Source organism: Diadema antillarum, unplaced genomic scaffold, assembly GCF_040938485.1.
Source record: "Diadema antillarum isolate AM-2024a unplaced genomic scaffold, OU_Dant_1.0 scf00000015, whole genome shotgun sequence".
Classification (NCBI taxonomy): domain Eukaryota; kingdom Metazoa; phylum Echinodermata; class Echinoidea; order Diadematoida; family Diadematidae; genus Diadema; species Diadema antillarum.
In genome coordinates this window covers 620,471-647,500 of record NW_027270904.1, presented here as the reverse complement: position 1 = coordinate 647,500, position 27,030 = coordinate 620,471, and the positions used below count along the sequence as shown (strand labels likewise).

The following is a 27,030-nucleotide window of genomic DNA, read 5'->3' as shown; positions in this document are numbered from 1 at the left end:
ATGATCGCAAAATATAGGCGGCACAGTAGAGGGCAGCGGAATGTGACGTTTTAGGTTAGACAACAGCTGGTTTGTCAGCATGCTTAGAGAGAATTTGCAAAATCTATTCAAGGATTGTCGAGGAACAAACTGCTTCTCAAAAATGTTGCAGTCTACATGAAATTTGACAACATGTATATACATGTATATATATCGAACCGGACATCGCATGCACCGCTTAAGCCACTGGGGATGTCATGCAAAGGACAATGTGATTGGCTGACCATATTTTGAATAAAAACAAGAAGTAGTGTGAAGGCGGTTATAATACCCCAACAGAGTTGTTAGCCTTCATCAAAATACATTTTCCTGATGTGGGCCTTTAAAAAAAAAGAATTACAATAATGTGTCACACGATGGGAAATCTACAGTTTGATTAGAGCTGTGCAGAGCGTAGTCGTGTCAGTAGCAGCACAAGCTGGCGCCCCCTATTGACCAAAAAAAAAATGACATGCTGGGTATGAAACAACAAAACCTCATGTCGATAGGGGGGCCTCCGTAATTGTGCATACACAAATTAAAATATGCATTATGCATTTATTTCTTTCATTTCAAGACTTATCTTACTGGTTACCTACCCATCAACACCCTAACACTGCGCACGAGTAGGATGCCAATGTTGATGACAAGAGTTAATCGCAAATGATTAGCACTGTATATATACCCTCACGTATTTGCATTCCTGTTACATTAGCCATTGCTAATTTATGAACTATCAACAATTTTTTTTTTCTCGCCAGTAGTGTTTTGTGTCATCCATTATGTAATTTCAGTGTTTCATTTTCAACTCATCAATCATACACTCCTAATTCCTATGGAAGTGCCCCTGTAGGATTTTAAGTAGACATATATAAATATATACATACATACAGACACTCATTGGTGAATATCTATTAAAATATGTCCTTCTAGTCCTGCTGCATGGGATGTCGGATTCTCTCCCAAATGTTGCTCATGCTCTTGTTAACCTCCCAAATAGGATTGATTCTGCGAGGCTGATCAATGGGTGAAGGCATTCAGTATCTGTCATTACCTGCACAGTTTGAGAAAAGATTTGAAAAATACAGAAAAAAAATGACAAGATTGCTTCATGTTGACTTTAGTAGCCAAGTTCCAATATAGCGGAACAGGTGATCACTCATTTAAGACAGAGTCCCATGGTTATATATTGTAACTGCTATGAATGTAACAGCTGATTTCTTTTTCTGCAAATTTTTCTGCAATTCCTTACGAATGAATTATTAAGTGAGGGTCACATCACATCGACTTAAATCAAAGTTTACGAGCAGCTGCAATGTCGTCCAAATTTCCAGCCATACAACAGATATGACCTTCCCGCTCATAAAAGGGCTAAAGTCTAAAACAGATCCAACCGCTCACTGCTCATGCAAGATGACATGTCTGGCTGAGAATCTTGGTTAGCACATCAAAGGTCACTCACACCAAAGGTCACTCACATCAAAGGTGAACTCACATCAAAGGTCACTCACACCAAAGTTCACTCACATCAAAGCCCACTCACACCAAAGGTCACTCACATAAAAGGTCACTCACATAAAAGGTCATTCACATCAAAGGTCAACTCACATCAAAGGTTCAACTCACATCAAAGGTCACTCACATCAAAGGTCAACTCACATCAAAGGTCAACTCACATCATAGGTCACTCATATCAAAAGTCGCTCAAGTCAAAGGTCATTCATGTCAAAGGTTGCTCACATCAAAGGTTGCTCAAGTCAAAGGTAATTCACATCAAAGTTTGTTCACATCAAATGTCACTCACATCAATGGTCACTCAAATCAAAGGTCACTCACATCAAATTTCAGCAACATAAAAAGGTGCTCATATCAAAGGTCCCTCACACTAAAGATCACTCACATCAATTGTCACTCAAATCAAAGGTCACTCACATTGTATGAGTCTCACAGCAAAGGCTGCTCACATCAAGTGTCACTCATATCAAAGGTCACTTGCACCAAGTGTCACTTGTATCAAGTGTCACTCAAATCAAAGGTCACCCACATTATGGGTCACACATCAAGGGTCACTCAGACGTCATTCACATCAAAGGTCACTTACATCAAAGTTCACTCACCTGCTCATATGAGAGTCTGACACATAAGTAGTTGTCCCAGCTCCTTCTAGTAGTTCTCAAACACGTCGATTCGCTGCTTGGTGTTGCCCTGCCGAATCTGCTTCAGGGTCTGATACTTGTCGCGTCCAGCGGCCTTGTTACCTTGGTGGATGATGTCGTTCTGAGTGTTCTTAGAGGAATCTTTGAAAGTTTCTAGCTCTTTCCTCAGCGCCTTTAATATGAAATCAATCCAGAATGGGGGGTAGAAGCAAACAATTCAAACAACCATGAGACCAGGGAAAAGGTTTACGCAGAAAAAAGACAAAAAAACAAAACAAAGAAACAAAAAAACTGCACAGCATCTTGGGTCCCGTTTCATAAAACTTGTTATCACTAACAACTGCCACATTTCTATGACAAAATTGCTCTCAGCCAATCAGATGCAAGGATTTCAGTAGCTTATAACAACTATATACTTAGTAACTTGTTATTGATAACAAGTTTTATGAAATGGAACCCTGGTGGCATCAATATGTCAGTAGATAAACCATGCTATTTTCATGCAATATGGCTTTAGCACATCACACTGCTCACACTTATACAGGTCTACAGCACAGTTATGCTCTATTCAGGTACCAAATTTGTCGATAAAACCAATCTGTGTATACCTGGTATGTCTCCAGTTATTCTCGCACACGATTATGTGTCCAAACTTGATGCTTACCTTGCAAACACTCTTACACAGCACCTGACAGGCAAACTTTCTAGTCAAACTTAACCCAATGTTCACAGATTTGATGCAATCACACTGAGCCATTCAGGAATTGCAGTATCTAAACATGCAGATTTGGTGTTTTGACATCAAACTGTGACCCTTCACCGCCTAATAGCCTTTAATCTCACTCTACTCAAGCCATTTGGCAAATACCACACTCAGCATACACACACACACACACACACACACACCATTGGCTACGAAATAGAGGGCGCTGTTACAGTTGACAAGGATATGGAGAGACTTCCTAATCAAACTTTTTAACCTGTTGAGGATGGACTGATTTTGCTACAACACGCATTTCCCATAGACCCCTGCCTGAGTATACTTGAGACTCGTCCTCAATGGGTTAACTTTGATTGTGACCAAAAGCACTCCAGTAAGGTGTAGTCTTGTTTGAAACCAAACAATATGAAAGTGACACAATGACCAATTAACTGTTCATAGGGATCAGACTTAAGAAAGCACATCCTTTTTTGCAATGAACTGTCACATATGGTTTGATGTAACTTGCAAATGCCTTTTCTTTGCAGGGCTGAAAGTCTGACGGTACCCTTATAAGCTTTATCCATGTTCAGTCCATTGTAAAGACAGACTCAGAAATTGCGCAATCACATGCTACCTCTTGGCAATGGTCGAACAACGAGAGCACAGCATGCACTGGGTAAAAGTTGTGTATGTTGACTGTGTGTGTGCAATTTGTGAATGTGTTTGCATTAACCTGTTGAGGACGGACTGATTTTGCTACAACACGCATTTCCCATACACACCTACCCGAGCATACTCGGGACTCATCCTCAACGAGTTAATGCTGTGCATGGTATGTGATGGTTACTTTGGGCATTAAAGGGATGGTACAGTATTGGTGGAGATGAGAATTGGGCTTTTAACTTTTTGCGAGATACCAAGAAAACACTTATGAAAATAGTACAGAGCATACCATTTTAAGAGGAATTAAAAGTTTATTTGATGTAAATCGGGTTTGGAATGACTGAAACATCCAAAAACAAAGTAAAACAAAGTGATCGTCATAGAGTGTGGGTCCCACACTTACTGGAATCGCGCTGTTTTGGATATCTCAGCCATTTGAAAAACAAATTTTCATCAAATAAACGTTGAATTCCTCATGGAATTACATGCTTTTTCATATTTCATAAAAGGTGTCTCATTATCTCAAAAAAAAAATGTTAGAAACCTGAATTTAGGTCTCAACCAAAACTATACAATCCCTTTAACTCGATAAGATCCGCATCATCAAAGGCTGAGGAGATCAGGTGATGGCAATGCTGACTGGAAAGGACCATGATCTATCAGTCTGCATCCCTAATTTCTCTGTTAGCTCCGTCCATGCTCATATAGGATGATTTTTTTTTTTTTGTTCTATTTGTGAATATCTCAATTTCTGATCGTGTCGGTGGACTGTTACGATGATAATTCAGTGTGAGTGTACATTGTATGTTAATTCTGATGGGAATATTGAAGGTACATTATGTGAGTTTTGTAGGAGTTTTAATAGAGTCTTAACCATATTCTAACTGGGGGGGTCAAATTGACCCCCCCTCGACGTTTCGCGCCACAATTCCGCAACGCGCAAAGATTTTGCCGCGTCGTTTCAAGACTTTTTTCATTGAAGTCTCCCGGAAATTTTGAGACCAAATTTGCAATGGCCGGGTACACCGTTCTGAAGTTACGTAATGTTTTGCATATATGAATGTCAACCCAAAAACAGCTCAAATTCATGATATCGTGTGCAAATCCAATGCAAATTGTGTTTTTAGGTTAAATTGATATAAATTGGATTATTTCAACTTTTAACCATTGAAATTAATCAATTCTAGACGTGTAGATAAGCCTGAAAAAGTGCCTGCAACAAATTTTGGCAAAAACACAATAGAAAACAAAAGGTCGAAAAAACAATGAAATACATAAGAAATTAACAAAACAATAAAAAACAAAAGAAATTGATATTGATTGCGCTATTTTTTTACATGAAAATTGTTTGATGTCTTGAGGAATTCTGACACAAAAATTTAGCAATCCTTCAGTCTTTTCAATGAAGTTATAGGTGAAAATATAATTTCATGCACAAATTTGCATAATCAATTTATTGAAAATAGAAAGGAGATATTTTTCTATTGTATGACCATGTAATCTTATAGTTGACATTCAGCTCTATCTTTAGGCAAAATTTCGCGGCTATCGCGCGATCGGTGGCCGAGATCTGAAGGGGGGGTCAAATTGACCCCCCCCAGTAAAAACTTGGTCTCAAATAGCCCAGTTAGAATAGGGTTAAATTACTTCTTTTTTTTTTATGTGTGTGTTTACAGTACTAACACACCCAGATAAGAGATGGCCGGATAATCAAGGTCAGACTGTACAAGCAAGCAAAAGTCACACAACAAAAAACATACCCAGACCATAGCCAAATCTACATTTTGTAACCTATATTAACAGATATTCCTGAAGTTATACCTTACACCTTTTGACTTATCATACAAATCAAAACCCCTTATGGCTGCACAACAGTGATATGAAACACTTCTGGGTACTGCTGGTGTGGACTGCTATAAAGTTTTGACTCGTTACCTTGAGCGTACAAACATGTTCCACAGATTTCAACGCGCTGTCCATCAAATTTTCGCTACCGAAAAGGAGGTAAAGAGAGCAAATGCACACCAAATTGTGCCAAATCAAGAGTCACAGCAAAAACAACTACAACAACAACAACAACAATAACAACAAAAACACTTACATCAACTTCTTTCATGAGATTCTTCTGGACTAGGTACTGGGTCTTATCTTCCTCGTCGCGGTCCCGTACATCGGGCACCTCGGAGAGCTCCTGCTCGGCATCTTGTGCATCATCGTCTTCCACGGCTTCATTGGTGGCTGGCATGACAGCAGCGGCAGCTGCCAACTGGGCCTCGTGAATCTCTTCTCTTAATTTCTCATGCTCCTCTTGGGACTCTTTCAACTGTTCAAAAATATGGAAGAGATATTAAAGGCATTATTTACCATTTGCACATGAAACAAAAACCCAGCTATAGTGCTTCAAAATAGTTCTAAAATGTGAATTAGGGATAGAAACATCTAATGTAACAATTTTATTCATTATAATCCATGTTAGTTATAAAAAAATTGTTTCTAGACTTAACCGTCTACAGTTAAGGTTTAATGAGAAAAATAGTGATATCGCCGTATATTTTACGCATTATTGCGAAATCTTTATATGGTAGTAGAGGTGGGCTATAGAGGGTCAATTTTAGGTCATATTTTCAGAACATGCTCATCACACCTTAGTTTGATGACATTTTGCCTACTGACACCATTTTTGAAAAAAAGAACGAAAAAAATGCAAAATCCGGGGTGCCCCGGCCAAAATCGTAAAAAATCCAAGATGGCCGCCGTTTGTCGGCTTTAAAAAGACATTTTTGGCCATAACTCGGCTATTTTTTGGTCTATTGTGATGGTTTTGGTGTCTAACCCCATGTTTTAGGGGTCAAGGAAATGGATTATCATTATAATTTTAGTGTAAAACCTAAACTTCTACATGAAACTAACCTTTTTCCCATATTTAGGGTTAAATTTCCTTCTCCTCTACCCCTACCCCAACCGCCATTTTTCACACTTTTTTCAGTATTTTTTGCAAGTCATGTTAACTACCATACTTTTGATAACAAGTTCTAGCAATCTGTTTGTTTTTTCTACCGACAATACAGCAAGAAATACACAAATAACTTGCGGTATACATGCATGTGTCATGCCAATACTGGTATGTGGCTGGTGCATTCAGAATGCACAGAAACTGTGGAACCAGTGTTAAATACTGTATCTGCTTTATAGTGTCCATTAACATTTTGGTCCTAAGACCTTTTACAATATACATGTAGATAAATGAATATGATAATAAGTAATAACAAATAACTTACATATGGTTTGCACATACATGTATGTGTCATGCACATATCGGTATAGTGTGGCTTGTGCATTCAGGATGCATGGTACATTGTAACAGAAGCCAGTGCTTACTGTATCTGCTTTGTAGTGCTGATAAACATTTGGTATGCAGACCTGTAGTGCATGACACATATGTAAACCATGTATAATGTAAGTTATTTGTATATTTCTTGCTGTATTGTTGCAAGAAAACACCACATTGATAGCTGGAACTGGTTATTAAGAGTATGGTAGTTAACATGACTTGAAAAAAATGTGGAAAAAAGTGCAAAAAATGGCGGTTGGGGTAGGGGTAAAGGAGAAGGAATATTTATTATTATATCTATTTATTTATATTGTTAAAGGTCTTAGGACCAAAATGTTAATGGACACTATAAAGCAGATACAGTACAATACTGGTTCCACAGTTACCATGCATTCTGAATGCACCAGCCACATCACCAGTATTGGCATGACACATGCATGTATACCGTAAGTTATTTTGTGTATTGTGTATTTCTTGCTGTATTGTCAGTAGTAAAAAAAAAACAGATTGCTAGAACTTGTTATCAAGACTATGGTAGTTAACATGACTTGAAAAAAATACTGAAAAAAGTGTGAAAAATGGCGGTTGGGGTAGGGGTGAAGGAGAAGGAAATTTAACCCTAAATATGGGGGAAAAGGTTAGTTTCATGTAGAAGCTTAGGTTTTACACTAAAATTATCATGATAATCCATTTCCTTGACCCCTAAAACATGGGGTTAGACACCAAAATCATCACAATAGACCAAAAAATAGCCGAGTTATGGCCAAAAATGTCTTTTTAAAGCCGAAACGGCGGCCATCTTGGATTTTTTACGATTTCGGCCGGGGCACCCTGGATTTTGCATTTTTTTCGTTCTTTTTTTCAAAAATGGTGTCAGTAGGCAAAAAGTCATCAAACTAAGGTGTGATGAGCATGTTCTGAAAATGTCACCCTCTATAGCCCACCTCTAATGGTAGGATGTTTTGTGATACAACTGACCTACACATATGCATCAAGGGTGGTATTCTAAAATCCTTCCTAGGAAGAAATGTTTTCCTGAGTCAGGATTTTTTCCTAAGTGGTATTCTGAAAATCTTCCTAAGTCTCTTCCTAAGTATCTTCCTAACTTTTTTCCTAAACTTACGAAGAAACTTTTGAAGATATGCAAATGAGGATGAGATATGCAAATTTCCGACTTAGGAAGAAGTTGGTATTCTAGAATGCACCTAGGAAAGAAATTTAGGAAGATATTCACGAAAGCCCCAAGCTGCAAAACATTGTGATAGGCGCTTGTCATTCACTGGGCACAACATACACATACACACATACACACACACACACACACACACACACACACACACACACATCATGCTGACAATACTCATGACAGAAGGTGCTCTACTCTCCATCACAAACACACACACACACACACACATCACGCTGACAATACTCATGATAGAGGGCGCTCTCCTCACCTTCTCCTGCAATTCCTCCTGATTTCGCAGAGCCTCCTCCTGTTGCCGAGCAAGGAGCTGCTCCTGCTCCTCCATCTGCCGCAACTTCTGCTCCATCTCCATCTTATCGTGGGCGGACATCTCCGCCTCCGACTTCGTCTGGTCGATCTCCAACTGCAGTGCGGCCAGCCTGCGCTCCGTCTCCTGGCTCTCCATCATGCTGGTGCGGTAAGCGTCGTTGAGGGCATTAGCCTCCTCCTCCTTCTTCTTCAATTCTTTAGTGAGACAGAGGGCAAAATGGAAAGAGTGCATGAGATGAGGAGTCCTTCCACTCTGAAGCAGCAAAGGCTCGTATTATACCAGGCCAAGTTAAAAATCAATCAATTAATCATACGCCACTACATGTATGACACAGAAAAGCCATGGAAAGGCCAACAACATATGAACATCCGTCCACTTTCATATACAAAGGGTCTACATCATATCAGAAACTTGACAGTATCACAGAAATGGTCCGTGAGCATGACATCTTCCACCACAAAATAGAGGCTTGTAGTATAAATGGCATTCCACTATCAAAAATGCCGTAAGGTCCATATCGGTGATTTGGCTTAGTTAATCAATCACAAATTGCGTTTCATAAACAACTTTTCGATTGATCGCAAGTAACGCTCAATCTACTGAAAGTCAAGCTTGATTTTACTTGAAATCAAGTGTAATTGTCTTTATGAGATAGGACTTATGCTCGTTTCAATGAGCTACGCTCAATAAATCAAGCATAAGATCAATCGCAACTCTTTATGAAACAGGTCCCTGCTCTTGTTCTACCTAAATGTAGGCTAAAGGTAGCAAGAGCATCACAGAATTCATTTCTTCTAGCAGAGTGTAATTGGCCCCTCAAAAAGTGAAGTCAGTCTAGAAATGTCACCACGTAAACAAAATGAAGACTTAGCGTCATCAAGTGGGACAGTCTAAAACAGATTAAAGGATAGGCCCACCTCCATATACATGGGGATTGAGTGAATACGGCAATATTGGTAGAACATATCATTAAAAGGTTGAGGAAAATCGGACAATCCATTCATGAGTTATACATTTTGAAAGTATCTGTGCAGTCACTGCTAAATGAGAAGACTACTACAGTGTATGATGTCACATGTGTAGAACAATATACTGTATACGCTGTTATTTTTGCGTACAGATATTTTCGCAAATGGAGAGGTCAAAGACATTTTCGCAAGATGGTGTTTTCGCGAATTAACGCCGATGTCAACGTAAATGCACTATTACCCTAGCGTAAGGAGACATTTTCGTGTGTTGTTAAATTCGCGATCCAATTGTGATTCGCGAAATTTGCGAAAATTAGACCATCGCGAAAATAACAGCTTATACAGTAAGGAAAGTATACGAAGAAAATTTTATTCTTCATAAAAAAATGCACATTTGCTTGACTTGTGACTGACGTATGTTAAGGGTAGTATTATTCCCCCTTGCCTTCTAAAAGAGGCAAGTCAAGTGTTCTTTTATTATGCGAGAAAAGTGAAAATATGTTGAATATTCTTTATATTTTCTTAATATCATTCTACACATGTGACATCACAAGCTGAAATAGTCTTCTTATCCAGCTGTGACGAAGCAGAAACTTCAAAGATTCATAACTTTTGAACGGAATGTCCCATCTTCCTCAAACTCTCACTGATGTGTTCTACTAATATTGCTGCATTCACTCAATCCACATGTCTGTGAAGGTGGACTTGTCCTTTAAAACACGGCAGCCTTGGCAAGTTTGTCACTTCATGCCAGTATGTTTGCTCACAAACTGCAGTGGAAAAAGCAAACTCACCCTCATCATTTTTCCGTTGCGTCTCCTCCATGTTCATAATCTTCTCCTCCAGCATCTGCGCCCTCTTTTCCGCTTCCTCCCGCCTCTTGTCCGCATCCTCTCGTTGCTTCTCCGCCTCTCGCCGTCGCTCGGCCTCCCTCGCCAGCTGCTCCCTGGTTAGGACAGAAGATGTGTTCAGAACTGAACGGTTACAACAATCTTTTCATTTCTGCTTTGTTGCCAAGTTATGATTCATTGTATTCATAGTCATGCTGATTCAAATTTGTTTGGTGTTTGTTTATGTAGAGACGTCTGAAATGGCAAATACGATGATGATGATGATGATGATGATGATGATGATGATGATAATGATGATGACAATAATAATAAGAATAACAATAATAATATTAAGCATCCTTTATTATTAACAATAATGATAATGATGATAATAATAATAATAATAATAATAATGGCAAGTTTTATATCTATACAGCTGAAATATGAGATTTCTGTCATTTCTGTATATGAAATGAATAAGAAGTTGTGAAATCATGATGTCATCAATGTGCTGATTTGAATATTCATAACGACTGTTCCAGAAGTGTTTACTAAGAAATTTTGAAATTTCAGCATGTCATAACTTCCTCATTTCTTATCCGATTTTGATCATCTTTGCACTGTTCTGCAGGGATTTTTTTTTCGCTTTCTTTAGAAATCAATAAATTTTAGAGTGGATTTCTTCTTAACCCTACTTGTACCCCTTTCCCTCCTTGCTCCTGCCCCATACCCGTATCCCTCCCCTGCCTTAAATCAACACCCCCCCTCCACCATCCATCCCTCCTTCCCCTACCCTCCTCCATTTCACTCCACCACAGGGCCACTCACTTCTCCTGCTGTTTGGCAGCCTTTTCGTCTCTGGCCTGGGCCTTCATCTGCTGTACCTCGATGGTGTCGGGCTTGCGTCGGCGCATGTACAGTTCGTGGTTGCCCATGCACAGGGCCAGGATGCGCTTGTTGATGCGTAGCCGAGGTGCATAGAATATGAAGTCCTGCGTGTGTGCAGAGATCGAGACAGAAAAGTGATCAGGGGCCTTGATAAGAAATGAGTAGGTAATTAAGCCAGATTTTTTTTTGCAACCACATCCAGGTTGGTCTATACTGAGTAGCGAACTACTTAAAAGGGATTGTCTAGTATTGGTGGAGATGAGAATTGTGCTTTTAACTTTTTGTGAGATACCAAGAAACCACTAAATAGTACAGAGCATATCATTCTAAGAGGAATTCAAAGTTTGTCTGATGAGTATCGGCTTTGGAATCGCTGAGACATCCACAACCAAAGTAAAACAAGGCGATCATAATAAAAGGCGGGTCCCACCTTTTATTAGGAATGCTCTATTGACATCGCCCGGAAACTCAACAAAGCAATGTTTTGATGTGAGCGTGAATTCGATTTTCCAAACGTAAGCGGCAATTATTGTCTTCCGTCACTAAGAAACTATTTTACTAGTATATTCAGGGGAAAAACATAAGTTCTACCTAAATGTTTCATCTATCCTACACTACAGTACTAACATGTTTAGCCATGTGCACTGCCTCCCTCAGCAACAGCCGTGAGATGGCAAAACAACGTATCTATATGCAACTTCTTTTCTTTTCTTTTCGTGTTTTTTTTTTTATATTTCATAATTTACCCTGAAAGGACCAACAGTATCAATAACATATTGAATGCAAATTGATTTCACCAGACACTTAATCTTTCGAATAATTTGTATAAAACAAAATGTACATTGTTTTACCATATGAACCTAACCAATCTAACACTAATCAATGGTGCACGGATGTCAATCAGCCACGCAACGTATTATTGTGTAAACATGTGGACGGCAAAACAGTGTATTGCATGGAGATACATTGTTTTGGCAGTTCATGACAGCTGAGTGTTGAGAAGGGGCCGCTTACGTTGTTATGCCAACAAAATTCTAACATTTTAACTAGGGGGGGGGGGGTATCATATCTCAATAAAAGGGTGTGTTCTGATTTCAAAATCCAGTGATAACTACTGGATGATTGGTAAATTTACTAGATGTGCGGTTAGCTAGCCAATGGCCATCTCTAACTATGCATACTCTTGCTACAAGTGCAAATGATAACATGTTTACAGTGGCTATCATAAGTGAAGTAACATGTGGCCAGTAAAAATAACACACAGTTCTGGACCAATGAATCCGTGGAATTTTCTCGCTCAATTCTGTAAATGAAGATGTGCTAGATGTGCAAAACTGGTATCACACAGCATGTGACGCAGCGATCGTTCTAGACTCTTTGATATCTGCAGAGAAGAAATCTGTCGGAAGCCATGGAGTGTTTGGCTCGACAGTCAACGACTCTGCAGTGCGGAACGGGATGCCCGCATCATGTGTGACGCAAGTTGGCACTAATCGTAAACTACTGCTAAATCTGCTACTACTACTCCTACTACTTCTACTACTATTACTACTACTACTAATAATAATAATCATAATACCAGAAACAATAACGATAATAATAATAATAATAATAATAATAATAATAATAATAATAATAATAATAATAATAATAATAATAATAATAATAATAATAATAATAATTCAAATCAATTCAAGTTTATTTCCACAAATTCAGTTAATAATAACAACAACAATAATAATAATAATAATAATAATAATAATAATAATAATAATAATAATAATAATAATAATAATAACAATAATAACAATAATTCAAATCAATTCAAGTTGATTTCCACAAATTCAGTTAAAAATAATTACACTTCTACTACTACTACTACTAACACTACTACAAATGAAAGTGGCTATCATAATACTTACTGGAGCCTTCTTTTCAATTGGTTTGATGACAAATTTCTTGTCATTAAATGAGATGTTTCGGATTTCGCTCCAGGGGAATCCAATCTTGGGTGTGAGCCTGTATGGGATGAGTCATAAAGCCAAAATCAAATAGCATTCCAAGAAGAACACAAAGCCAAGAATAACAGCAACATATCTCCTGCAGAATTAGGCACAGTTCTCTTATAGGGTTTTTTATGTAAGTTTGTGCAAGTACTGCAAGTGCTAGGTTTGTTCCCCAACAAGAATTCCACAGCAATATATTCACCAGCAATCACGATTTTTTTGGGGGGGTGACCCTTTTAAGTCATAAACACTCTTCAACGAGGCAGTCAATGTGCTCATATCAAAATCAAGGGACCTTCAAAGAGCAAGCGGGGAGATACTTGTGTGTTATATGCATCTCAATGAGTCATAGATTCTGCACCTAACATGGCAATTATGGTTACAAACAATATTTGCTGAACTTTGGAATAGGAATAGACATCAAAGTAAAACACAAAAAGTTCTCAAATGAGCAATTATCATTTCATCAAATAATTCTTGCATACAACACACTGAGCTCTACACCAACATACTGCACAAGAAAACTTGAATCTGATCAATATTCAAATTTCTATTCTTCCTCCCCCTCTCCCCCACCCCCCCCCCCCCCCCCCCCTTACCAGGACTGCATTAGTATGGAAATGAATAGAAATTTAAGTTTTCAGGGAATCTTCGGCAGAATCAGGAAAACCTAATCTGGGTCACAACCAATACAGTCGTCATGGCAACCTACTTGTCGTCCTTCTCATAGACGTTTAGTCCGAGGGCGTCGACTCCCAGGTACAGGTCTGTGCCCTTCTTGTTCTTGATTTCAAAGTAGTTGACACCATACATCTCAAGGTCCTGGGCAATCTTAAGGTACTCAATCATAGCCTCTTCCCTGAAAGAGAGAGAAAAAAGGGCTCAATAATAGAGACAAGTAACATTCCTTTCCTATGGGTCCCTCTATGGAGACATCTATCATTATGAGCTCCTTTGTAAAGACACGATAATCATCATACTTATCAATTATTATTGCGATCAGGAAGATTTTGTAGCACCGTTTCTTCCTTGGAAGAAAATAGTAAGCTTCTTACTCTCACATATGAAGGTCAGTCTAATCCATGAATCAATACCATATTACTGTAAAACGAGGAATTTTCGTGTGCACTTTAATTTCGCGAGCGCCAAGATTCGCAAAAGTAAAATGCAAGCGAAAGCTCTTGTTTACACTATATGCATTGAACGCCAGTGGCACTTCGCAAAAATTTCATGCCACGAAAAAGGCTGTCAGCTCCAATTCGCGAAAATTTCATGCCACGAATATATCATGTTTTACAGTATTCAAGATTGCAAAACTCACGTTCATAAAATGTGTTCGGTTTTTTTTTTTCCTGAAAAAAATAAGTAAAAAATGTTTTATTCCACTCCTCAAGTTCTTATAGGATGGATACACTCTTCCAACATTAATTACAGTGGACTTCCATTATAACGAAGTCCTCCATTATTTCCTCCGTTATTCCTCAGTTCTTTCGTTATATTGAAATTTTGTTATAACCGAACAAATGAGCAATAAAAACATGTAGAGAGGATAATGTTACAGCCTGAATTGTTGCTTCGTTTTAACCAGAATTTCGGGAGTGCACTGTATGTCTGATGACAAAATCCTCTGTCAAGAAGTGAATGGGTCATAATGGTATGAATTACATGATGTGGTGATTCTTTCTACGGGACTTACTTTAGCAGTTTTTTGTGCTCCTTGTACCAGTTTAAGACACGGTCATGCCACTGCTCCTTAGACATTTTGTGTTGGTCCACCACTCTGTAAGAAATCAATAACGCCACATTAAGACATCATCAAGGCAGTTCAAGAAATGAAGGGTAAAACACAAGATCTTCATGTAAAAAAATGCAACAGAGTGAAGAAAGGAACATCACGAACATCAAAACACAGGCGATGTTGCCAGGTTGTCTTGACAGCGAAGCCAGCTGATACAGAATTCGATTTTATCGAGTCAAGTCAGACTTCATTTTCTTCTCAGAGGCAACTTATCAAACTGCTGAAAAGATTCATCTGATTGGAATATCAACTGGATTAAAGCTTATTTTGTCACAATCAGTTGCAAATTACCTGTTTGATGAGACTACAGATATAGTAAGCGAAATTCTCATGAAGCAGGTAATTTTCAACTGATTGTGACAAAATTAACTTTTATCCAACATATCAAATTACTCCAAAGTACAAAAGTGAACACACACAAAATTCAATTTTTTAATGAAACAACAAATGCCACTGCTTTACAACTTTCCCATTAGTATGAAACATCAAACTAACATGTCTATCATTGATTTTGAAACCACAGCTCAACTTCTAAAAAGTCGCCACTGATGCATCATTACAACTCCTGCCCAAGGTGCTACATAAGTGCTTGTTCGATTGTCTTAATGGGCAAGCAAAAAGTTTTGAAGCCACTTTTTTTTTCTTCCCCCCCCCCCCACCACAAAACCTCAGTCATCCATACAGAAGCCTACAAGATAATGACTGTAAGGTCACGCAAAGCACTTTCATTTCATTTCGGCCACTTTCAAACACTTACATGATGAAATTTAACGCAATGCAACACCAACACTGAATCAAACGAAGATTGTCACTCTTCTGTGTTAAAGCACACATATCAATATGTGCTGTGTTATTCAAATTATTGCGTTTTATTGAGCCCTTGATTTACAAGTGATTTTCCATATCAATTTATTTCATGTTTTAGGACTTTCTTTTTGGGCAAGTAAAATTCACATTCTAGCCAAGTGTTCTGCAACAATTTGAAAATCTGCTTGCCTGATAAGGCAAGTGGTTAAAAGAAGTATGACAGCACACTGTTCTAACAAGCGTACTTTAGTGTGAAGAACAAATTTTCGTTTTCAAGTTCATCGCAACGGAAGAAATCTAGTGAATCTGCACAGGGTCTTGGGTGAGAGACAGTAGCTGTAATTTGTGTGTGAATTTTACAGCATCATTGTCTAGTATTATTATGACAAATCTTCACTGGAAATGATAAGAAAAAAAAACCAACAACTAATAATAATCCTTTGCAGAATGTGCTTGCTCGTACCATCGATCAGTAAACCCTTCATAACTCACTCTGTGAAACCTGCTCACCTCTTTGGCAAAATGACGTTGTCGTCTGCAAATTTGCACTTCGGGCTGTCAAAGGCCCCATGCTTGGCCTGGGCGGCGTAGGACGCCAGCAAGACGGAGGTCTCTGGTGGGCAGTACACCTCATCCGTCAGGATCGCTTCTTTGACTTGCAGGAAAAACAACCGCTGGAAAGAGAGAAAACAGGGCCTTCTTTTGCTTTGTTTGTTTGGTATTAGCACTGTCACACTATGCGAAACTAGGCAAATTTTCACTACCCCGTCTTTTCAACTGTATTCAGATTCGAATTTACTTACAAAATACCATCAGTCTATCTGTACAATTGACAGTCTTTGCTGCAATAAGATGCTCATGAATATGTCTCAGAATAATTATATTGTGCAATTCAAAATTTCACTAATGTGTATCCAAAAGAATTACTTATATATTTTACCTTTTTTTTTAATGTGCGCAAACAAAAAGAAGATATCTTTAATAAGTTGAGTGACAGAAACATGGCACTAAATTAAAGAGGGCATGAACTCAACGATTGAGTTCTATCAACTGATCAAGTACATTGCATATAAACCTAATCCTATAAAAAAACAACAACAACTAAAGGCTAACACAGAAGTTAAAGCAATAATGACTAAACAGCATTAGGCAGTTAAATCATTTACAGCTCCTACAATAACAACCAAAATTCTCATAACCAATACACTGTTGCCTGGCTGTTGTCATGGTGGCTGCAACCTGAAACGGGGGAGACAACACATCAGTGCTGCCACCCTGTTTTTCTTCCCGAGGGGCTCACCTGTGTGACCTCTTGAATTAATTCTTCTGTGACCTCCTCCGGGTAGAATTTGACCCTAAATTTGAACTGCAGAGGGCTCTCTTTCTTCAGGTCCTGTTGCAGTACCTGCAGATCGGAGGAAACACAAATCAAATCAATCAATCAAACACAAATTTATCAGATCAATCAATCAAATGTGAAAGCTGGAAAATCATTTATAGAGTCTTTCTATTTTTACAACTTTCAATCGGTTGAGAATGAAAAGGGCGGCGAGTTGTCTCGAACACTATGGGTTTATCGGCAACTTAACACTCTTCTCATTCTCACCCGACGTTTTATACCATTACTAGTGGTCAGGGCACACAGCAGAAATACAAAACCATGTACAGTTTGGTAGTACTAAGTATGATAACATAGTCATAGAAGTAGACTACAATTTAATCTGAATGGTAGCAGGCAGAACATTTCAGTTTCTTTGGATTAATATCAAGAACAAAAGATTAATCTTGCTGTATAGACAAAACAATAACACACCAACATGCAAACACTTGTTACCAAAGATGTGGATTTGAGCACTTCAATTCGACTATTTAATTTCAGTCACAAGTTGATTCGCAATTGTCTCAATATGCACATTTCATATCTATATTTCCAATTATGTACTTTAAAAAAAAAATACTGGTTAGCATCGTTTAATGTGCTGTTACAAAAACATTTAAGGTAATATATGAGCTCATTATCAGGAAAGAGACAGTCTGTAATACCATGGAAAGGAAGAAAGGGAGATAAAGTGATTGTATCTTCACAATATGTTGTTATGCTTTAAAATTGCAGTGTTATTTTTCTCACTTTCATACATGACAGCACTTCGGCTGGGGGAAAGTCACAGACTGGATGGCATTGAAGCACAGGTAAGTGCGTAGACTTTCTGGTGCAATACGATCCGGACAAATAGCCAACAAGCGTTCCACCACTCATTCCCCAGCACAACAATGATCTTTCTAGGGGACATTTGAGCACTGCAATACGATCTCCCGCGTGCGTTTGGAAACAGCACATGCAAGATGATAAGGAGGGGTCCACCCATACACAATTCAAGTGCAATTCTACATCGTGTACTTCCTGGTATCCATATAACACTGTTTCATCTTTCTTTGCCTCAACGTACATGTATCACAAGAATTCATTCTATGAGTTCCCTTCGTGTCCCTTGCCCTTCCCAAAACAGAAATATAACACACAAGACTGCATTTATCTTTCTCTATTGATAATACTGTAAAACCAGAAATTTTCGCGTGTATGAAACTTTCATGAATTTCATGATGAGCCAAGATTCACGAAAGTAAAAGGCACGCAATAGGTTTTGTCTACACAATGCAACAAATGCCAGTGGCAATTTGCAAAGGTTTCACGCCGTGAAAAAGGCCATTAGCTCCAATTCATGATAGTTTTATGCCACGAATGTGTCTGGTTTGCAGCATTCTATTCCTATTCCCCCACCAAAAACAAACTTTAAGAGAATACAATGTATGTAATAAAATTAGGTACTACGCGATCACCCTCATTCCACATCTTACACTCAAGTTCTGGTCACTTTACTGCAAACACTTAAATAGTTAACTCTTTATGTGCGATACTGCGTAAACCCCTTGTGTGCTACATTATTCTGAGACAGTAACGTAGTCATGCTTTGGGAAAACATTCTGTTTTTCAAATCTATGTAACTTTTATAGATTTTTGTTACCCTGGATATGTAATGAGTACAGTTGTAGAGAAAATTCAAAGCTTTTCTTTGATGTAAATTGTACAACAAATCTATGATTATTTTTCTTTCAAATGACCAGTAGCTATATTGAATATTGTAGAGGCATGACTTTTGCACACAAAATAGTGACAGAAAATTAAGAATTTACTCTCAAATCCAGTAAGGAACACTGCTTGATAGTCAGTCACCACATAAAATGCAAGTTACATGTGACAGGAATGGAATCGCGAGAAACGCTTTCATTGTACCGTGGAATTTGGCAACTTATCGATCGGTTTGGGCGGGTTTGTGCGTTTGAGCAGAATATGCGAACTTGGCATGCTGTAGACCTGGCACATTACGCATTAAACGGCAAACTAGACTGAGTATCAGTATGCATTCAACAGCCAAAAATGTGGTATATAAATCTCTGGAACAATTCTCGCTTGCATGACAGAACACTATCTATGGAATTCTTATGATGATTATTGGTGTGGGCTACACGCCAAGGCAAGACTGAACCTGCATGCATGAGAAAGGTAAATCATTTTGACTTTGCAGGGTGCAAAGTCCACCCCCCTAGTACCCTCCTCCTCCCACACTGTGCCTGTACTGAACTAAACAAACACAGCACTTTGCCCTAACTGGCATTATTGCATGCCGACAATATTGGTAAGATATGCCGAGGCTTCTTTATATGGTCCGCTCATTGTTGTTATTGTTCTACCATAACGGTGGGAGACAAGAGCAGTCCGATCACAATGAAGTGGAAATCAATCTGCTACAAGGTTGAGTTGTGGCCGGGCTGCCCTCCAGTGGGCTGCCCTCCAGTGGGCGGACAAACGTAAATTTGACAACCATGCCATCACACAACGATGAGCAAGTAAACTACCCTTTTCTCTCTCTCTATTTTTTCTCTCTTTTCCTGAAACAGTTTGGAATTACATGTACATCTGCACAGATGTCTATATATAGTCACATTTAAACTAATGTGGGAATAAAAAATAGATTGTTCTAAAGCGACTGAAATCCTTCAGGCACACAAACAGTTCGCTTACAGTGTACACCTCCATCAAAAATGATTTAAAAAGAAGTAAATGAATTATCATTTCTTGAGTACATATTCCCAATATGGGTGGTGAGTTGGCTCAGTCGGTAGCGCGTCTGCCTTACGATCCTACATTTGTATATCTAGTGCCCGGGTTCGAACCCGAGTCTGGACTGAGCAATGTTGTGTGTAAGCATATCGTCCCCTCTAGCAAGAGGCAAAAAACTCTATCCCTCAGATAGGACATAAAATGGAGGTCCCGTGTATGAGAGAGTAACAACTCATGCACTCAAAAGATCCCGCTTCATTCATTCATCGCAAAGAGCAGGGTGTTTATTAAACCTGGTGAAGTGATCCCACCTAACATCCAACTGGACCCCATGGAAGACCAGCTTAGTGTAGCTGAATATGGGCTATCCAGCCATCTTCTCAGATGGAAGTGAACAAACTTGTAAACCAAACAAACAATTGGGAGAAATGCTACACTACAATGCATGTACATGTAATACTGCAGAGCATAGCTGGTATATTGCACTGAGCTCAAGGTATGAAAGTACATGTAGGTTTATAATGTCGCTTTCACACAGTTACAGCTTCCAAAAATATGAACATTTGACTTGGCCATGTATTCTGTCGAAATTGGAAGGTTGTAATCTCCTTTTTTCCAGGCTTGCTCCAAGCAGGGAAAATGTACTTCATTTCCTTTGTGCAGGACATAGACATCATAATAAGCTCGGGTCCAAAGTCTTGGGCGGACTAACGGATATCTCTAGCAACAACAACAAAATGAAAACTCTGCTGTAATTTTCTCTCCTTCCAATACGCAATAGGAAAGATAGTAGAGTTGTCTTGAATGTTGAAGTGTAAAGCAATAAATGCAGCCAGTGAAACCCGAGAGTGAAACAGGCAAAACTGTAGCATAGTGTGTGACAATTAAAATATTGTTAAATGATATGACAATGCCATAGCAATAAAATACCAAATCAATTTCAATGTCAGCCATTAAGTTATGACATTCTACTACGACTCCAATATGAATGTACCCAAGGACAATGCATTTGATGATTTGCCTCAACGTCACACGGTCATAACATTTATGTAATGCATTGTGACTGCTGTAGGCCTACTCACCATAGGGTTTGCATTTGCTTGTATTTCATTTTTTTTTTTTAAATACAGGAAGACATTCTCTCCAAATGTTACATTGTGCTCAAATACTTGTTCTGTTCTTTTAGACCAGAGGATTTTCTCATGGACCAACAATTCATTACACATCACATAGAAATATGATTTAAATAAGTAGAAACATGCTTCAAAAACACCACTATGTTTTATTTAGATTTTCACTTTAACATTGCATTCTAACTAATGACCGTACCCACACAATCTTTACTTTAATATCAGTATTAGAATCATTCCACATTTGCTTTGATATCCATTCTTATTAAATATTAATACTCCAGAGACAACCTACAGCCCACAACCGATGAATCCTCGTCAAGCAAGAGAAAAGCGTCTTCTCTCATAATCTTACATATGGATATCTTTACTGCCGAAGCCATTTGGCGTCGGCGTAAGGGAGACTTAACGCAAGCAATATGAACGTGCCCTCTCATCAGCCAAAGAATTTCACCTTGTGGGCAGTCCGCATCAATGGCTGCCATTATCCGTTAGAGATATGGTTCCCATCACACTAGTATATAATGTAGGGCCTACATCCTGTGTGATTACAAGACTGCCCATGGCTACTGTAGTTGATCCCTAGCATCCCCCCCCCCCCCCCCCCCCCACCAATATGGTTTAAAAAGAGACCTACATTGTACATCTTTAGAGTTATTCCAGAATGCTCTGGAATACCAAGTTGACACCTCACTAACATAGCTTTCAAAAGAACTGGACCAATAAAAGGAACTCAACAACTCCATGATTTCTTTTTACAGAGGATCACAATCAAAACCTGGATGCTTTCCAACTTGTTTTCCGACTTATATGCTTCCCTCTAAAATTTCCAATATTTGCCACAAACATTTTCCATGTAAATGACGTAATATACACCGAAGTCTACATTTGTAAATACCTAAGACAACTTTCGCAACAAAGCTGCCGCCTTCAAACTATGGCAACTGAAAGTGACAAATTTCCCAAAGATCTACTCATAGATTTTCACTTTGAATTCTTCAAGCTTTACAGCAATCACTGTAAAAGCAGGGGTAGACATTTTGCTACAAAGTAACTCGACAGCTTCTGAGGCACTTGGAAAATGAGAAAATACTATAAAGATACTCTAAAATCTATAATACTTTTTCATATCAGTGCTTGATAAAGTGTGAACTACCCAGTCAATGATGTGGTTGAACTTGATAATTACACTGAAATAAAGTTTCATTAAAATAATTATCAAATACACTGTACTTACAAATTGAATCAATCAAACTAGAAATAGGAAGTTGTAGAAATTTCAAATTTTACATAGTTCACTGTTCTTGACAACATGTGAGACTTCAATATTCCTGAGGCTGAACTTAGTTTATCCTCAATTCAAGTGAAACATTTTCTGCTTGATTTTACTCAATTAATCTAAGATTTTCTTATCTTTTATAATTTTTGTTAAATTGTATTCAAATATAAAGTCTAGCATGCATGCACAACACCCCATTTTAGTATGTAGCATGCCACTCATAATTTGTCATTTATATAAAACATATTACATGTACTACGACATAGGCCTACATGTGCACGAAGAAACTCATGAGGGTGAGCGCTTTCCTATTGTGAAGAGTCGTGGAGGGCAACTACCTAACAAACTCATGACTTTCACATTACCATGACTACTGGACATGTTTATCAGTTGGGTAAGTTCATCACATCCAGCAAACCAATGGGTTGAATTCCTCCGAGATTTCTTCCGTCCCACACTGCTTTGCAACTTTAGGAAAACCGTCACCTTTTGAGGTCATGATGAATCTTGGATACACTGAAAATAGACACCTGAGAATGTCATCGGCCCCACCACACAAGTACATGTACATGTATCTCTACCAGATGGAACCATGAATCCAACGAAGTCACTATCTATAAACAATTTGTAGCCACAACATGGCAACAACAACAACAACAACAACAACAGCATGACAAGAGTATGACGCTCCTGTCTCACATACATCATCACTGTCATTCAGGGCGTGGTATATATACACACAAGGTGTCACATAATCCAGGGGCATCTTGAAGGTCAACATACTGACATGGACCCTGCCCCCTGTCTACCCACGCACCCACAAATCACACAGGAGGGGAGAGACTGAAGCCAAAAACATGTTATCTTCCACAATACAGTGTACCCAAGATGTCCATAACATACCAGGTACATTCCAAGGCAAAGAATTCTGAAGCAAGCAGAGCATGCTAACCCAAACTGACTACTAGTACTGTAAAAGTGGAAATTTTCACGGTGTTGAAATTTTCGCGCATTTCGCGCAATTAGAAACTAGCGCGAAAATAAAAGCACGCGAATAGTTTTGCTTGCCATATGTTCCTGTAGTTGATGTCTTGATACCACGGAATTAAAAACACGCAAAACTCTTCTTATCCGGCCGAGCACGAAAAATTAGTCGCGCGAAAATATCCACTTTTACAGTATATAGCATCCTACTGTTAAACAAAAAATTTTCACGAATTTTGCGTGGAGCCAAGGTTCACAATATAAAGTAAAATGTACCTTAAAAGTTCTTGTTTACACGGATGCACTGAATGCCAGTGGCAATTTTACAAATATTTCATACTGCGAAAAAGGCTGTCACCTCAAATTCACAAAGATTTCATTCTGGAAATATATCCGGTTCTACAGTATCCCATACTCATTCCAGTATCCAGCAGATTGTGTACAGTGGACATGAGTGTGTTGCATCACAACAGTAGACATTTTCATACACTAAAATATGGTCTTGTTGAGAGGTTGAGAGGAATACAAATACTACCATGTCCAGAATTGACATTTTTATTAAATAAAAAAAAAGAGAAAAAAGCCACAAAAACTCACCTGTCACTACGCAAATGTGAAAGGATTATTGTGACAAGCTGCCATTTTTTTTTTTTTTTTTGGCAGAATAATTTTATGATTAGCCACTGACAATCTCAGCACCCGCATATGATATACACAAATAGGTTGCCATGGTAACAACACATTTAAAACAGCCCCCTGCAACTACTTGCAGTGCTGCTTGCTCAGGGACAATAATTACCACATATTGATTCTACTCCTCTGTTCTTCTTTTACTGTTGTTTTTTTAATCATCATACTTTAGTCTCCTTTTATGAACCATGGTACATTGTATCTCAACTTGGAAGATAATTTTTTTTGTTCATTTTTTCTGCTCTTTGGTCTATCTATCAGAAAGTATCGTGGACAGAAATTATGACACAAACTCTGAAGTTTCCTGGTGTCTTTGCTGACACTGGGAAATCATATCTTCTCAGACATACATTGATCATTTCATGTCAGGTGAAATACTGCACAAGAGGAAGTACATTTGCACTTCCAAAGTAGAATGATAGTACACGTGTAAATCCTACAATCTATGTACTGGTAATTGGCTGTAGAAATGACAGCTACGCTACGGGAATAAAAATGTTAAGTTTCACACAAGGTCATGGACTTTAAGAATTAAAGCGAAAGTTTTAAAACTTTTTTCTAAACCTACAGATTAGGGGAAAGATAAAGTCATTTTCTTTTACCAGTAATGTTTGTCTTTCCTGTTTTTGTTGTTGCCGTTGTCTACTTTACAAAGCTGATGTTGACAATTATAAAGGAGGAAATGACATCTTTTTCAGGAGATAATTTTGTGTCCCACAATTCCATTTGCTGACTGTCGTCATCATGTATTGTTTTCTGATGAAAGGGGGTGTGCTCGACAGAACTGACTAATGAGATGAGAGGAGATTTTGATGACAACCTGCCATTCTGGCCACACAAGAGGAAAAACAGACCGCATCGATGGGAATAGCAGAGAATGAAGCATGTGTTTCGCCTTGCTTTTCTCATTATCAAAATGGTTGTTGTGGGGAAATGATTGAGGGCTAATATGAAGAGTTTAGGGTCTTATCACTGGAGGTGCATTCACATTTACATGAAAATATCATGGTATATTACGCGGTGTGAATGGTTATATACTGTACATGGCAAAAGACATTACGAAATACCGTGGTAAATTAGGATGGTAGATCACGTAATTCAAACTTCCCAAAAACATACCTGTATACAAGTTTCAAGTAATCAATTATGTCACAAAACACCACTGTGTATTGTCTATAACAAAAAAAAAACAACAACAATGCAAAACGTACACCCATGGTCTGCAGAAATAGGGTACACATGTAAGTACATAGTATATCTGTATCTAGTATTAAGTTGAACCAGAAACACATTTACTTGCTTTCCTCGAATTCAAACTTGGGGTGCATCGACTAGAATATAAAGGGGGGCACTTGTGTTCCTACTGTGTGTTCATTCATCTTCAATCACACTCCACTTTTATCATCGCCTATGAGTGATTCCCTCCCTCCATGTTTGCATGTCAAACTGCTGCAATACCGTCCCCTCCTTTAGGGGCAAGGGTGATGGGAAGATCAGGTGTTTGCCTTTGCAGTTACACCCACTGTGTACATTGTACAGATCCTCTGCAGGGAAGCCGGCAAAGCCCAGCCAGATCCTTTCCAATCGGGCATGAAAGCATGATTTAAACCATTAATGGTTTTGGCAGAGTATCGCATCCACCTGACCATACTAACGTTTGCACACATAATCACTCATTAAAATATTAGAGAGACTCCACAGAGTCCTCATGGAAGTCCTTGTGTATTGATGATGATGGTAATGATGATGATGATGATGATGAAGATGATGATGATACACAGCATTTGTATGGGGCCATGCATCTGTTTAAAAAAACATTCAATGATGTCTTGCATGCATCTCAACATGAAATGATTATTTCCAAAACAGGGAGACTATCTAAACATTATTTTGGCAGGATGTGAGGAAAGTGAATTCTTTTCAGGGAGATTTGGCGGCTCTGTAAAGCGTTTCCACCCAAGATGGGTAACTGTATTATCATCACAACACTTCCGATCTCAAGTCCAAAGAACACTGTTGTTGTTTTTTTTTCATAGGGATGATTTAAAATGTGCATACCACTGTGGATATCACATATAAACACGAGATGAAAAAAAAAATATTATTGCAAAAAATTTGATTCATGATCATAATGCTACAAACGATGCCACAAACAAGAACGCTTATCCAGTAGTGCAAAGGTATAAATCACCAACGGTCAATTTGGGCAAATCTAAATGACCTGTACTTAGTTCTCGGGAATGGCTTTGTTAACAATCCTTTAATGTTTGCCAAGTGTTCAGTATAAACTGCCCAGCCCAAGATAAGTTTGTGTACACAAGCCACCGCCATAAAGAAGCAGTAGGTTGAAAGGTTAGTTTGGGGTGATACAGGTATTAACACTAGCGTGACAATAGGCTCACAAAATTTCAAACACCTGATAGGACATATATGGGGGTTTGATGCAAACATATTAACCATGAAAACCATGGGAATCCAGTGGCCGGAAATACATCAAAAGCCCCAAATTAGTTATGGACTGTGACGGGGAATGACAACAAACAAATGAGGAAAACAAAGTGTGGGTTAATTTGGGGTTACACTGTTACACAAAAGGAAAACACTTTGATTTCGAAAATTTTAAAATTTCAATTGAAAAAAGAACAAGAGACCCGGGGGTCACACGCTCACCTGAGTATCGCAAGTTCACCTTCCATGCTTTCTTGCAGACTCTTACCTGAGAACATTGGAAACTTATGGTGGGGGTAGCTTTGAGAATGGGGGCATGGTGTCCATTTATATATTCCATCACACTGGTAAAAATACCTGCCAAGTACACTGTATTCTATAGAATGATGGATTATGCAGCTTGTGAAAAAAGACTTAAAGCCCTATCACTTTTGATTAGAACTAGAGAAAAATATTATTGAATATTCATTAATCTAGGAGGTTTGAACCCCCTATGGCCCCCAAGGAAAGCATGGTGCCCATTCAAACACTTTGAGATCTTATCCTTATGGGAATGCTACTTGAAAAGTTTAGTGAAAATCCATTGTGTTGTTTTCAGCAAGAAGATGACAATTTAGGCCCGCATTTGGACCCCCCCCCCCCCCCCCACCATCCCATCCCGCTTCCTTGGGTCCCAAAGGGGGTGATTCTCCCATGA

The 27,030-nt window shown here is 38.6% G+C and overlaps 1 protein-coding gene across 3 annotated transcripts in view; it reads right to left on the bottom strand.

The window, feature by feature from the left end:
• Positions 1-27,030, bottom strand: part of LOC139724739 (moesin-like) — a 41,450-nt gene that overhangs the window by 407 nt on the left and 14,013 nt on the right. For all 3 annotated transcript variants that reach the window (XM_071635865.1, XM_071635877.1, XM_071635873.1), the window contains exons 5-15: positions 16,983-17,087; positions 16,193-16,356; positions 14,774-14,857; positions 13,790-13,936; positions 12,994-13,090; positions 11,012-11,175; positions 10,148-10,299; positions 8,326-8,579; positions 5,642-5,863; positions 2,136-2,346; positions 1-1,072 (exon numbers count right to left, since the gene is read on the bottom strand). The exon at positions 1-1,072 is cut by the window's left edge and continues 407 nt beyond it. In XM_071635865.1, the coding sequence (XP_071491966.1) occupies positions 2,182-2,346; positions 5,642-5,863; positions 8,326-8,579; positions 10,148-10,299; positions 11,012-11,175; positions 12,994-13,090; positions 13,790-13,936; positions 14,774-14,857; positions 16,193-16,356; positions 16,983-17,087 (1,554 nt within the window). In that variant the 3' untranslated portion in view covers positions 1-1,072; positions 2,136-2,181. The remainder of the gene's footprint in view (positions 1,073-2,135; positions 2,347-5,641; positions 5,864-8,325; positions 8,580-10,147; positions 10,300-11,011; positions 11,176-12,993; positions 13,091-13,789; positions 13,937-14,773; positions 14,858-16,192; positions 16,357-16,982; positions 17,088-27,030) is intronic.